The sequence below is a fragment of the Erpetoichthys calabaricus genome, chromosome 7, assembly GCF_900747795.2.
Source record: "Erpetoichthys calabaricus chromosome 7, fErpCal1.3, whole genome shotgun sequence".
Lineage (NCBI taxonomy): Eukaryota > Metazoa > Chordata > Cladistia > Polypteriformes > Polypteridae > Erpetoichthys > Erpetoichthys calabaricus.
In genome coordinates this window covers 196,137,159-196,152,939 of record NC_041400.2, presented here as the reverse complement: position 1 = coordinate 196,152,939, position 15,781 = coordinate 196,137,159, and the positions used below count along the sequence as shown (strand labels likewise).

Sequence of the window (15,781 nt, the reverse complement as noted above, 5' to 3'; positions counted from 1 at the left end):
TTTTATGAACACTTGGGGCATAGGCAGAAGAAATGCCAGGCCTGGGGTGGGGGGGTCACACATTGTGTAAGGGATTGAATTTGGAGACTTTATAGTTTACAATCCAGTGCACACATTACCTGCCTAAATAAAAACCGGATTACAGAAATGCTTTCCGCACCCAAACAGAAACAACCACGCTGTATGTGTAATGAGATAACACAACCATCCAGTATGTGTCAGAAACACCGGCCTCAGTAGTAATGATGAGGTCTACCAGGAGTTTTGTGTTTTGCAAAAAGATAGAAGAGGGTGCAAGTTGTTACCTTTCATGGCCTCTTACATTTATTACATTTAATTTAGGCCACAGGCATCTTCTACTAAGAAACTGCAAATGAAAGCAGATAAAAAAGTACTGGGTGACCAGAAATTCCAAATTAAACCCACTGTGATTCAGGGTTGCATAACAATAAAACATGAAAACTACCAAAAAGAAGATTTTTATAGGCATTGGATTTTGTGGTTACATGTGATAGCATATTTGTATCAGGAACAGCAGTCCTGATAGATTTTCCATGGATTTTGGGAATACTGAGAATAGGCCACTACTATAAAAATCCTGCTAAAGCCAAATTAAACCCACTGTGATTCAATGTTACATAACAATAAAATGAGAAAAAGTCCATGGGGCTGAATATTTTGTATAGGCCTTGTATATTCTAGATTGCCTGGGCTCACCTACATTTTATATGGTCCACTGTTTGAGACATTATTGACATTTCAGCCCACATCTAGAAAAAGTTTGCCCACACTAGTGCTGGAGGTTATTTCTGATATTTCAAGGATTAATCTTTATGCTCTGAATCATAAATTGTTTTTCCTAACACTAAGCAGCATCACATTTGGCCAAAAATGAAGGAATCTGAAAGAGAAAAAACTTATGGCTTACAGTCAAAATGGGGAAAATATGGGACAATCATGCTCGGGAGAAATAATTGAAGATTTCCTTACCATTGCTCAGATGTATGCTGTTTTCATTCTCTGGCCTGTACCTGCAGAAGATTTTGTCCTTTAAATTTCCATTTACTTTCCCCAGCCCCAGCACACATTACAAACACTATACACACAGTGATGACACCCACTTTGACAACAGCAGCCATATTTCCATTGAGATGGGAACAGCACCCATTATTACAAACCAAAATCACCAACCTCAAGTGGAGCTAATGCAGGTGTTCACTCAAAAAAATGTACATCTAAAAGGATGGGTGCAAATACTATTGCTCAACCAGCAAGGAAGAAATCAGTGAAGGTAACACTGCAGTGATGTGACAAAATGCAAACTGATTGATCTACAAAGTGTTGGTAAAAGGCTAGAATGGTGAGTTGGGGAAAATTTAAAAAAATTAAAAAATTCTCATAAATGAATATGTTAGATCTCATAATAAATGACATTCTCAAAGGCTTTGAGACAGTGTCCACAATGAAAGGTGCTACGCAAAGTACTGATTAACTGACCCAAGATTCTTAATATCTTTGCCTCATTGTTTTTTCTTTTCTACAAAATATGCCAACCTGTAGAGCACTGCAGACCCTTAACTAGGATATTGTCAATGTTTAAAAACAAACTAAAAACAGGAATAAGGCGAACAGCAGCCAAAAAAATGTAATTGTTACCTGATGCTGGTTCCTGCATCTTCTCTCTCTTTCTCTTCTTCTTCTTTCCCTAGAAAATATCCAATTGAACACTTAAAGTGTGGCCCCAGCACTCATACTCACTAAACCTTTTCATTTTCCTTTTTAACCCCCCTTATTCAAGTTTGCATGGTTTACATATGCATCAGTTGGACACAAGACACATTTCTCTCCATTTATTTTTCTGCAATCTACTCGCCATTTGGCTTAATTACACAATTCTGCGTATGTGACACTTTGATTTTATTTTCTCAACACCAGATGAACTCTTCATCACGTGCACTGCTACAATTTTCACTGGTGCAGGGCTAAGAGACTGGACAAATATTTACAGAAATATCGTTCTTGAACAACTAACAAATCACTACTGGCAGTTTTCAGCTAACCTGTATTCTTTCATTCAGGATTAATTTAGAAAAACAAAACACTAAAAGCATGGAACTAGGGCACAAATAAGTTTTTAGTGTTATATTTGAGCATTAACTTTCAATTATGGTGCATAATGCCTGAATTCTCCTGACGAACTGGGTGCCGGAGCTAATGGTGGTACTAATATTTGCATGGTAGGAATCCAGCCAGCTGGGGGTGCAAATTCATTGAAGGGCATTAAACAATCAAAGGTATTAAAATACTGTATTTACTATTTAATTCAATATTTGAATGGAATCACTGGAGCAATTACTGTTAACTGACAAATGCCCTCTCCAAAAAACACAAATGTTTTTACTGTTCTTAACTAAGGAATTTTAGACTGTGAACAGGCATCTGAGTTAGACGATGGTAAACAGAATATCACATTACATTTATTAGAAGATCTGGTTTAAATGACATGTGGTGAGATAAAATCTTGACACCTCATTTTGCAGGTACTATAGATTCAAAGGAGGAAAAGATCTCAAATAACCAAATACTACTTAAACTCAGGGAAGAGAACTGCATGGTAAAAACTCAAAGGGTAATATGCTTAATCAATACTGAATAAAAACTGTAAATAATTTTGTGCTAAGAGGATGGAAAATTCAAAATGGAGATCAGAACACAAACATGTCATTTGTCCAAAGGAAGCAAGTAAATGCCACAAACCTGACTTGAAATGGTGTAGTGAATATGAGTGCTGGAGCCACACTTATAACAAAGTCAGTCACACATACAGACACATACACACACCCTTCTAATAAAAAACATGGCAGTTTAAATATTAAACAGCTTTAGTGCCATTGTTTCTATTTGCTCAATTTCACTAATGTAAATTTTGTATTTTTTGCAAAATTTTTCCCTAATTTCTGTCTTTCAGAAGAGTCAACATTAAAGTATATTGATCACGATATACAGTATATCTATATTACTTTTTATTTCACAAATGTACATATATTTAGACATATACGCTATACATATACAAACATACAGTACATATACATGTGCACAAACACACACATTTACACACAGAGGCAGGTAACAATAGACTGTGCGTGTGAGTGCACAATTCAGGTGGGAATTTAGAGCAGATTTAAGTCTGAATACTTGTGTCAATGTAATATTTCAGTTTTTTATTTTGAATAAAAAAAATCTAAAATCCTTTTTTTTAAAATTTTTTTTACTTTGTCAGTCATTCTGTGGTATGGAGTGTTGCTTAATGAGGGGAAAATCTAAATTTAAATGATTTTAGCATAACATTGCAACATAGCAAAAGATGTGAAATGTAAAGGGGTCTAAATACTTCCTGAAGCCACTGTATATACACATACATAAACAGAAGTGTTCATCCAAAGGTATACATATATAAATGTGAAAGTATCTGAATGTACATGTGTATATTATAAAACTGCATGCACACACACACACACACACACACACACACACAGACAACACACTCATTATTCTGAAATTTAATTATACACACAATTGTTACAAGAGAGTTTTGAGCATTGAACTCACCACAGAAAGGCTATATATAGCCAGACAGGGTTAGGTCATATAATGATTATAATACACAAGTAATGTTACTACAGCATGCCTTGATAATGTGTGCATGTTATTTTTTTGCTCTAATATTACGATTAAGGCCAAATCTTCATTTTTCCTGAGGCCAGGTGGTTAGCCCGACTTATCATGGAACATTAACCCCTACAACTGTCACGCTGGTATAGCTGTTGCAGAATAGCTTTTGACCTGTCCTGAAAGGCACTACTGAAGGACTCCTACATAAACAGTCCTCATCTTCTACAAGGAAGTGGCATCCTCCAGCTTGTATCAAATTCAAACAGCCTGAAATGCTACGGACCAGCTTTAGATCATCTGCAAGGATCAGTCCCATTCATAACCATTACACTTCTATAAACAGATGATTGGGACAATGTTGCAGTATGCCCAACATTCCTGATTAGCACACAACCAGAACACTGGATGCCAACATTCACTGTATCATTGCTAAAGACTGTTGGTTACCACATGCTACTAGTAACAAGTAGTTTGATCACACGATGATAAATCGAGAAGCCACTGCAATTGACTGTATGGTCTTTTGTGATACATCTGACAGATGCCATTTTCCAGCAGGATAATGTCTGATCATCAGAGAGCAGCTTTTCTTGTCTAACTTTTTGTTCAGGACTGGCCTCTGATAAACTGTGTATGGAATATTCTTGAACACCAACTGCAGACCATTTCACACCCTTAATGGAACACTTTTTCCCTGGAGGAGCAGCTGCACAGTGCTTGGTTAGATATGTCACAGGACACCATTCAGCAACTGAATATTTACATGCCACAATGCATCAGTGCTACAACTGTCATCCCATGGGATCGTATGAAATTCTCAGAAGCCCTATTTGCAGGTTTTGGACCAAAAAACTGTTCTTTACATTTGGATGTGGAATCGTTTTTACCTGCCTGTCACCTGTTCTGTACACCGGCATTAACTTAAGCAGGTTAACTGCTTTTAGATGCAACTATTTTTGTGGCAGAATTTATATTTAAATATTTGGACTATTGGAGAATAATCATTATAAATGTTGTTTGCTTGGATTGAAGTGTTGTGTGTATGAACTTCATATGAAGTGAGCATGCAGCTGACATTGATATGGTAATAATAACTTTCATTGTAATTACTTTACATGTATACATATACAGTGGTGTGAAAAACTATTTGCCCCCTTCCTGATTTCTTATTCTTTTGCATGTTTGTCACACAAAATGTTTCTGATCATCAAACACATTTAACCATTAGTCAAATATAACACAAGTAAACACAAAATGCAGTTTGTAAATGGTGGTTTTTATTATTTAGGGAGAAAAAAAAATCCAAACCTACATGGCCCTGTGTGAAAAAGTAATTGCCCCCTGAACCTAATAACTGGTTGGGCCACCCTTAGCAGCAATAACTGCAACCAAGCGTTTGCGATAACTTGCAATGAGTCTTTTATAGCGCTCTGGAGGAATTTTGGCCCACTCATCTTTGCAAAATTGTTGTAATTCAGCTTTATTTGAGGGTTTTCTAGCATGAACCGCCTTTTTAAGGTCATGCCATAGCATCTCAATTGGATTCAGGTCAGGACTTTGACTAGGCCACTCCAAAGCCTTCATTTTGTTTTTCTTCAGCCATTCAGAGGTGGATTTGCTGGTGTGTTTTGGGTCATTGTCCTGTTGCAGCACCCAAGATCGCTTCATCTTGAGTTGACGAACAGATGGCCGGACATTCTCCTTCAGGATTTTTTGGTAGACAGTAGAATTCATGGTTCCATCTATCACAGCAAGCCTTCCAGGTCCTGAAGCAGCAAAACAACCCCAGACCATCACACTACCACCACCATATTTTACTGTTGGTATGATGTTCTTTTTCTGAAATGCTGTGTTCCTTTTACGCCAGATGTAACGGGACATTTGCCTTCCAAAAAGTTCAACTTTTGACTCATCAGTCCACAAGGTATTTTCCCCAAAAGTCTTGGCAATCATTGAGATGTTTCTTAGCAAAATTGAGACGAGCCCTAATGTTCTTTTTGTTTAACAGTGGTTTGCGTCTTGGAAATCTGCCATGCAGGCCGTTTTTGCCCAGTCTCTTTCTTATGGTGGAGTCGTGAACACTGACCTTAATTGAGGCAAGTGAGGCCTGCAGTTCTTTAGACGTTGTCCTGGGGTCTTTTGTGACCTCTCGGATGAGTCGTCTCTGCGCTCTTGGGGTAATTTTGGTCGGCCGGCCACTCCTGGGAAGGTTCACCACTGTTCCATGTTTTTGCCATTTGTGGATAATGGCTCTCACTGTGGTTCGCTGGAGTCCCAAAGCTTTAGAAATGGCTTTATAACCTTTACCAGACTGATCGATCTCAATTACTTCTGTTCTCATTTGTTCCTGAATTTCTTTGGATCTTGGCATGATGTCTAGCTTTTGAGGTGCTTTTGGTCTGCTTCTCTGTGTCAGGCAGCTCCTATTTAAGTGATTTCTTGATTGAAACAGGTGTGGCAGTAATCAGGCCTGGGGGTGGCTACGGAAATTGAACTCAGGTGTGATACACCACAGTTAGGTTATTTTTTAACAAGGGGGCAATTACTTTTTCACACAGGGCCATGTAGGTTTGGATTTTTTTTCTCCCTAAATAATAAAAACCATCATTTAAAAACTGCATTTTGTGTTTACTTGTGTTATATTTGACTAATGGTTAAATGTGTTTGATGATCAGAAACATTTTGTGTGACAAACATGCAAAAGAATAAGAAATCAGGAAGGGGGCAAATAGTTTTTCACACCACTGTAAATACATACAGACACTCACACACAAACACACACACAGGAGATATACAGACAATCATATACTGTACATAAACACATGTAAATGTTTGTCTAAGCGTAAGAACATTTTAAATAAACATACATTTATGCACACATAAATTTAACATGCATGCATACGCCTGCAAACCACCATCTCAGATTATTATTATTAGTACATTAAATATTTTAGGAAGTTTGTTGAAAGGTCTGAAATGATAAATGGTTGTAACATAGCATTTTGAAAGTATGTTTCCAATTTCCAAAATTAAATAAATGAAACAGTACACTTTGGCTTAGTCATATACATCTGAATTGGGCCTACAGATTATGAACTTTTTGAAGAACATGATCATAGGCATTTTCTGGACTTTTCTTTTAAGCAAGTCACAAACTGTAACTATGAGATTTCTTCTGCTCTGGCCACACGCTAAGTAGTTCATGAGAAAAACAGCTTTAACATGCCTCTGTGGGGAAAAAAAGACTTTCTGAAAACCAGCAGCTAAATGAAAATCAGATTTTTGAGCACATGAATCAACAGAGCTTTATTTTCAATAGCACTGTCAAAGACGTGTAGCTCCTTATGCAAACTTTTTTTTTTTTTTTTTTTAAATCAGAAACAAAAAAATTTATTGGGTATCAAGTTAATGTAAATGAATTTTGAATGGTACTTGCTATAATAGTTCCCAATGTTGGTTGGGAAAAAAATGACGTTGGGTTTTATAATCGTTCTATTTTTGATGAGCTTCTATAAAGTCTGAATTTTCCCTTGAGACAATCAATAAATCATTACATCTGTATCATTTGTACTCTGCATCTGATGCTTCTTATTTCAGTGTCTAACAGTCAGCAAGCACTGATGGGTTCTACTTGCCCTGATACCACTTTTCCATTATTACAAAGTCCTGGTGAAACCTTTCACCATGAACATCACTGACTGGACAGGGAAGGAGTCTAAGTGTGAATGCAAACAATTAACTTTTAGTACCATGTTACATTTCATGGTTTTGTATGCTTGAAGGCTGATCTCAAACCAGCTGGGTGTAATTTGGTTCTCTGTAGTTTTGAAGAAAATTCTCAACAACATTTGAACTAGGACTAATTCAGGAAAATAGGCCTAGCTGTCAGTCCATATATTCAGTCACTTGTCCACAGTCACCAAAACAGGAAGTATTATTAAAGAACTACAACAGAAGATCACAAACTTTCACTTGGCACTGCATATACACCAACAATCATACACAGACATCCATGCAAGCACAGATATGTACATTTTCTTATTGCAAAGTATGATACATAACATTAAGTAAATAAACGTGCATATACTATGACTGCACACAAAATAATACATGACATTAAGACCTCTTCTGTTTATTTTTAATGATGCTGATTGTTCTGAGCACATTCACACGTCTACACAGCCTTTCAAAGATGAAGTCTTTATTGATACATACATAGTTGTCTCTTGCAGACCAGCCTGGGTAAAGTTGCATATGAAGCTGCCTTTCTTTGCGTGCTAGCTCATAATATTTAGCTTGCTCTTCCCGGGATAATGCATGCCACTGTTGTAAGTGAGAAGAAAAAAAAGTGGAACATTACTACTCCTAATAATAAAATAATACAAAAGTTATTATATAAAGGGGCAGCGTCAGTTGTGAAGAGTTTGATCTTAGCAGAAAAGTACACCAGTAAAGCTTAATTTCTGCTCTTAACAAAAAATTGTCAGAATCACAACATCTACAAACACTCCTGTGCACTTTTTGCAGTTTGACATTACATGTGGTGTGGACTTTTGGCAGGAGGCCTAGATAAATGAGACACTACTATAATTTCGAAGGAAGATCCTCTAAGCCTGGAGAACAATGGAATGTTTTTCTCAGGATAATTACAGTAATCACTAAACTCATTCAGAAAACAGTCGAGCCCTTTAATTTCATTCTGGATTTTATCTGCCAGTATATTTTGGGCTAATAAGTTAAGGCAGAAACTACCAGGGACTATTATGCCAGACTTTTGTTACCCAAAGTGGTGCTAATTAAAAACATGAGCTCATGCAATGCTGGTATAAATTACCCACCCTTCTCCCCAGGATCTGATTGATGGCTGCGCTCTCTTTTAGCGTGCACTCTGCCACTACGTTTGCTCGCATTTCTTTCATGTACAACATAAAAGCATTTAGCGGTTTCTTGATGTGCGGTCTTTTCGGCTCCTGTTCCTTTCTCTGTTCGTGCTGAGGTTTCCTGACAAAGGATAAGAAAAAGAAAACTTAGTTAAGGGACAAACAATTGCAGTATACTTCAAGCAAATAAAACTGCATATAGCGGAGTCTTTCTTCTCTGCCCCGAGTTGCATTGTTGTCAACAGCACATTGTGTTGTCCATACTGTATAAATGTTAAACAAACAAGCAGAAAAAATGTACCTCCTATTACAGTGAATATGATCCTAAAGCACAGATATACATAAACAGAGAGGAAGGTTAAGTGGTCTATGCAAGAATTTAGTTAGAGAGACTGAAACTGTCTATTGGGGATTTATATTTTGACTCGTGAACCAATAAGGGAACACACTGATGGCTGATCCACACCTATTGTGCAGCAGTGATATTTGTCTTCAAAATGCATGTCTTTAGACACTGAAAGATTATTTGTTTGCTCTCAGCATAGTAACTGACTTCTTTAAAAATAAGACACAAATATCCATCAAATGTGAGTGCACTAGACTTACACAATTTACGCCTTGGTGCCACCCTCTGCAATTTAATTTAGGACCAATAGACCTCAGCATGTAAGACAGCATCATATTTTACACGCTGACCCTTAACACAGGATTGTGTACTGAGCTCCCTGCTATGACTGTGTGGCCAAACACAGAGACAACTCCGTCATTAAATTATCTGGCAACACCAACATCATAGACCTGATTGTCAATAAAGATAAGTCAGATTAGAGAGAACACAACTGCCTGCTAACTCAGGGTGCCAGGACAACAATCTAACCATCAGTGTCAGCAAAACTAAATAGCTGGTCACAGATGTCAGGAAGCAGAAGGCAAACCACACTACCATCTACAGCGGAGGGGATACTATTGAAAGAGTGATCAGCGAAAGGGGTAAGCAGCTACATCACTAACATTGCTCCAGCTAAAAAGTCTCAGGGTAACATCAGTATTAAGGCAGATTATAAACAATGTACTCATCAGATTTTGTAGTGTCAAATAAAAACATACATAATGACACAGCATATATCAACATGTGGTTCTTTTTCACTTTTGATGGTCTGAATGTATTTTCTTCTCTATGCTTTATCAGTATGAAAGCTGTGAAAAGTTTTGCTTTAAATTTGAACACAGAGGCACATTACACAAGCTCTTGTTTCACAATTCTGCCATTGTTTTGAATAACTGGAAGACAGTTTATCTGTCAAAAATACCACCTGGAATAAAGAAACACAGAAGTGTGAAAAGAACAAATTACAATTAATAATTTGACTGTTGCTGCGGAGGTCTTCCACACACAATGTCTAAGTCTGATTGGTCACGAAAAGTGGGATGCCCTGGTCGAGAAGTGCAAAGTGGCGTGGCTTTTGTTTGAAGACTTGAAATCTCTGTATGATGTGCTTAGTATACAGTGACAAAAAAAAATGTATGAACACTTTAAAATGACCAGGTTTCCAATGTTAACTTGTCATAAAACGCGATCAGATCATGATCTAAGTCACAAGTTCAAACAAACACAATATGTGTATGATAACAACACCTTAACAACTACAATCTTTAGGACTTTTTTGATTACACTTGTCAAACATTCATAGTCTACAGTGAAAAAAAGTAAACCTGTGGCATTAATAACTGATCAAACTTTCTTAGGCAGCAATAAGCTCTAACAAGCACTTCTAGGAGATGAAAATCAGACCTGCACAACATTCAGGAGGAATTATGGACCATTCTTCCTTGTAGAACTGTTTCAGCTCAGCTATATTCTTAGGATGTCTGGTGTGAATAGCTTTCTTGAGATCATTCAACAGAATCTCCTTTAGTTTGGGTTCTGGGCTCTGACTTGGCCACTCCAAAAGACTTTTTTTAAAGAACCATTCTGTAGTTGATTTACTTGGATATTTGGGGTTATTGTGCTGAAGGGTCACCAACTACTACTGAACTTCAACTGGCAGACAGCCACCATAACAATCTCCCTGTAGTTTACCTAGATAAACTTGGGAATTCATTGCCCCATGATGATGGCAATCTGTCCATGCCCAAAGCCAGCCAAGCAGCTGTACATCATGATGCTCCCTCCATCATACTTCATCAATGGGATGATGTTTTTATGTTGTCATGCTGTGCTCTTTCTGCACCATATGTATTTCTGCATATTCTACCTGAACAATTCAAGCTTTATTTCATCAATCCACAAAGCATTTCCCAATAAAGCTGTGAAGTGCAAAGGTGGTCATTGGCAAACTTCAATAATGGAGTGATTTTTGTTCTGGAGAGCCACAGGTTCCTCCTTGGTATCCTGCCATGGACAGCATACCTGTTCAATGTTTTGCGTATAGAAGACTTATGACCAGAGATGTTAACCTGCTCCAATGATTTCTTCAAGCCTTTAGGTGTTTTTCAAATTCTCTTGTATTTTTTTAACCTCATTGAGTTGTTGTGCCTTTCAAGTCATCTTTGCTGGAGACCCACTTCTATGGACAGCAGAAAAAGTACTGAAATCTCCATTTACACACAGTTTGTCTAAATGTGGAGTAATGAATATCTAAATTCTTTGAAATTACTTTGTAATTCTTTCCAGCTTTACACAAATCAGCAATTCTTGAACCATAGATCAGAGATCTTTTTGCAAGGCATTCTTCACATCAAGAGATGCTGGAGAATTTGACCAATAATAAAGTATCTGTAACCCAACATTTTCGTCTCATTTTATTGATTTATCGTTGGGGTTCACATACTTATTCAATCTACACTGTAAATGTTTGAAAAATGTATTCAATATGTACAATTACAATACAATGATTTGTGGGTAATTAATTAAACCAGACTGTGCTTGTTAATTATAGATCAGACTATACTTTAAGACAAATGCATACATAAATGTGGTTATTTATAAATGGCAAGAAAATGTGAACCACTGTACTTAATGCTAGATTATAGTATGCTCCACTGCCAATTGATTGCATATTCCGTAGTTCAGGAGCTATGGGGTTTTACACACACTGCTTGAAATCTTATAGTTTTAGATATAATAAAGAAAATAACTGGTTACACATTACATTGTATGACTGACTTTATCAACCCACTAGGTGGTGAAACCACGCTATTGGAATAAAGTGAATCAAAATGAAATGTCACCCCCTCTCCACATCCAAATCAATCAATTTTCTAAACCGGGTATTTTCATTTCATGTTTGAGAAAAATATGTAGGATGCTAGTCAGCTGCAGAGCACTAATGTTCTAATGCCCACTCACACCAGACCAGTATCGAGTCATTGCTTAATATAACATGCATGTCTTTAGGATATGGGGTGAATGTGCAGTGACTGGAGAAAAACAGATTGTTGAAACTTCAAACATTTTGAACCTGGATTCAATTCTCTACCTTGGCACACAGTGCTGTGAGACAGATGCACTAACTAGTTACTGTGCCAGCCATGCTACCCTGGATGCATTTTAGTTGTACTAAATAAACTTATCTACAAGAGAGAAAAATCAAACAAATCAGAAAATATGAATAAACAGAAATAGTGATAGTGGGGGAATGTGTAGAATATACATGAATGAAATGAATGAATTGCTTTTCCAAATAACGTTTCATGTTTTTAATGGTTCTGGAAAAAATGTTGCTAGCAGTGAAATCAGAATTAGATACAAGTACATTTTGCAAAAGTTTGTATACAGTTGATATGATTATTTTAGAGGGTCCACTACCTTTACATAAAAGTACTGCGTGCCTGTCCATCAGGGTGGAACCTTGTAGGCAAGGAAATCTATTCATCCGTTAGGAGTAAGAAGTGTTTCTTGGCAAAACTGTAAAAGCTACTTACATCCTGAAAGGAAGACAAACTGACGTACTTAAACCACATCATAAAATCTGATCTGGGGAGTAGGGCGAGTGTGTAGGGTGGTCATCTTTGGGAGATGAATGAAAGTGCTTAGTAGTGGAAAAAAGAACATGTGCACACAGGGATGTATGTAATACTGTATGTACTGCCCGCAAGTGTTTGTAAAATGACCTCTACCCACTGTCAAAGGATCTCTTTCATGAAGTCGCTAATCTGCTTAGAAACGAAGGCTGTATTTCCTGGCCAGCATCATCAAATAAAGGAACTGGAGAATCTAACCTCATTTTATATTAGAATATTAGCACAACCATGATGAGAACAGGCCATTACATCCCATCTATCCCATTCACCTAGATTGTCCAAAACAACATCAAGCTGAGATTTGAAGGTTACTAAATTCCTAATCTCCACCACAATATAGTATGGAAAAATTGTTACTTTGTGTACTGGGCTGTTAATACAAGTTTTATAAGAAGCTGAATTCTGTACCTTTATGCAGATTCTTAAGAATAGAATGCAAGGCCATTGTTGGTAAAATAGAATAAAACTGAATTTTATTGCCAGGCAACAAAGTTGCTAGGAATTTCTCTTGGTGTTACAGTCATATGCATAACAAAAGTACACATAAATACAATTAATGGCACAATCTACATGATGCCATGGGATCTCTGCCTTGCTATAAGTCAAAGAGACAACATCAGCAGCAGATCATTTGTGCTTTTTCTGAATCTTTCTTTAAGCATTTTTTTTTCATTTATCATTTCTGCTTTATCTATTATTGTCTTTTGTTTGCAAATTGTATTTTAGCACTTGGCTGCTGTGGATTGTCTTTATATACAAATTCCCTTTTTGCTTATTTTTCCTTTGTTGAACATGGTCATATTTTCACATTTTTTTGCTAATAAACTTTTCAATTAAACACTAGTATGGAATTTTTACAGTTTGTTATGTTTTTTGTTTGGAAAGTTTAGTGTATATTTTGAACTTTTTAAAGCCAGAGCCTCATTTTTTTAAGCCTGTGTATGCGGCATGCCTGCAAGGTAGAAGTAGGGGCTGACTTGGAATAAGCATCTTTTGGGCAGGCCAGAGCAGTTCCTGACTTACTTTATGGGTCTTTTAGAGGTCAGTCACCCTTTTTCACTATGTTTGACACACTAGTTTACAACAGCTATAAAAAGCAATTAGCATACCATTACCTCATCTGTAAACTTTCTTTGTGATCTTAAAAAGGTGGAAAACCAAATCATTTATTCCCAGCAGTTATCATTTTTTTGAGTAGGAATTTATAGCAGAAATGTGCAGCTTAGAAGTCTATAGTCCACTAGCAAGGACATTTAACCTTGGATATGGTTTGGATTTTCAAGTGGAGACACTCTGTAGCTTATGCTTCCTTAGAAAACCTGGTTCTGAAAGTCATAAAATGGGAATTTTTAGCATAAGGGCATACTATGTTTAAAGTCTATAAAGATGACCAGTTTTCTTTAAAGCTTGTATACCGACCTTAACAGAAATATTCCACTGCATCAGGTATGGATTTTCTCTAACTGAAAAGTGGGCTGACTGAATACACTACAGCAACTTAGGATATGAGTCACTCGTTCTGTTAATCACTTCATTTATAGCACAAGTTTGCTTGCCTCTTTCACCTTGACCTCTGGATAGTTGTTAAGCTACATTAGCTTGTCAGGTACCCAAAGGCCTGATTTTCTCATGGATCCTTATATGATACAATGAACTACTTCAGCAAGGAGTGCAATGAGTCAATGCTGAAGGACTATTATAACACCTGTTTTGTTCATTGCAGTAGGCAGTTGTTTGTGTTGTATGTGTGTTCTCTAACGCAAGCTTGTACTAGACATTGACACTTTCCGTTATTTTTGTTTAATGTTGCTAACTTTTACTGAGGGTAAACAAGAGTAAAGATGGTGACACATTACACAATTTCTAAAAAAGAAAAAAACTTGTCAACTACAGTTGCTAATCTCATTGCCTGATTATGTCATATTACATGACTGGAAGAACAGTTGATGTCAAATTAGACAAATACATGATTACTTTCACCACAGTTTCACATTTCCAAAATATTGTGACCTTGTCCCTATATCTGACAGCCAATAATGTGCTGCCTGACAGAGCTGGTGCTGTATAAATGCCTTACAGGTATAGCGAGTTTAGTTGCAGTTTCTCACCATTTTGTGCTTTTTACATTCTGTCATGGTTACATACAAGACAATGTTTCATTGAATCAAAATTCATGATACAGAATAATGATAAAATTAAATATGTTCTTATTTCATGTATTGTATGACATTACCACATGACGGAAATGATGTCTTTCGCCAAAAACAGTATATTTAAAAAATCTGAAAAACTTTCCATGTCTGTATAATGATGTGAAAGTGAAAGTTGTCAGTGCACAACATACATAGAAACATGAAAAATAAAAGCGTGCTGGCACCACAGGTTACATGTTTTGCCTACACAGATTTAATTTAGCAAGTCACATTCTTAGACGGGTGTGGCCAATCACAACATTGTTTCATGGATGCACCACTGAATCCACAGACTTGCTTTCGAATTGCTTGCTTTTTGAATTGATCAGAACAGTCAAAGCACAAATGTACCATACAGGGCCAGGTCTCATGATATACACAAATGTTACTAGGAGTAGCAAGCTGCAGTTTTCACAAATCGTGGATGAAATTATGAGAGCCAAATATACCTTTCAGTGACAGTGATTCAGAAATGAAATGCATTATTATTATTATTAAATTGGGATAATTTTCAGCAATGAGGAATTATGCTGCAGTGGATCTTGTAACACGATGCACTAGCATGACACACGAAGAAAGAAGCCAAATTCCCAGTACTTGCTTTTCTGGTCCAATGAGACATCTATGCCTGCTACCTTTGCACTTAGCGAGTGAATGAGTGTGTTCAGCTGCAGGGGACATTGTGGAGAAGTACCAGCTTCATGAAGAGTGTCAATATTCAGGTTTTTCTTAAAAGAAAAGTAGTTCTTCATAGTCAGGAACCACAGCTAACAGATCAGTAAAGCATTCAGGCAGGAAATAAAAGGGCAGCCATTGTTGGGTTAGTATGTTTAATGAGGACTCAGAAAACAAAATGATTAATTTAAATTTTAATGGTTTTGCACTTGAGTAACTTTATATTATAGGTTTATAGAGTATTGTCAAGGAACAGTGTGCATTGAAATTCTTACTGATATGTGTTAACATAAAACATGTCTTATGTTACTACAGTGCAAATATTTTATATTTTAAACT

The 15,781-nt window shown here is 36.8% G+C and overlaps 2 protein-coding genes across 6 annotated transcripts in view; one reads left to right on the top strand and one right to left on the bottom strand.

Annotated features, from left to right (window-relative positions):
- Positions 1-15,781, top strand: part of pigg (phosphatidylinositol glycan anchor biosynthesis class G) — a 1,234,979-nt gene that overhangs the window by 878,033 nt on the left and 341,165 nt on the right. The gene's annotated exons all lie outside the window — the stretch shown is intronic.
- The window catches only part of lef1 (lymphoid enhancer-binding factor 1), a 165,227-nt gene that overhangs the window by 34,355 nt on the left and 115,091 nt on the right, over positions 1-15,781 (bottom strand). For 2 of the 5 annotated variants that reach the window (XM_051929930.1, XM_028805893.2), the window contains exons 7-10: positions 8,511-8,673; positions 7,888-7,995; positions 1,657-1,705; positions 991-1,031 (exon numbers count right to left, since the gene is read on the bottom strand). In XM_051929930.1, the coding sequence (XP_051785890.1) occupies positions 997-1,031; positions 1,657-1,705; positions 7,888-7,995; positions 8,511-8,673 (355 nt within the window). In that variant the 3' untranslated portion in view covers positions 991-996. The remainder of the gene's footprint in view (positions 1-990; positions 1,032-1,656; positions 1,706-7,887; positions 7,996-8,510; positions 8,674-15,781) is intronic. The other 3 variants (XM_051929931.1, XM_051929932.1, XM_028805894.2) reach the window with 3 other exon arrangements.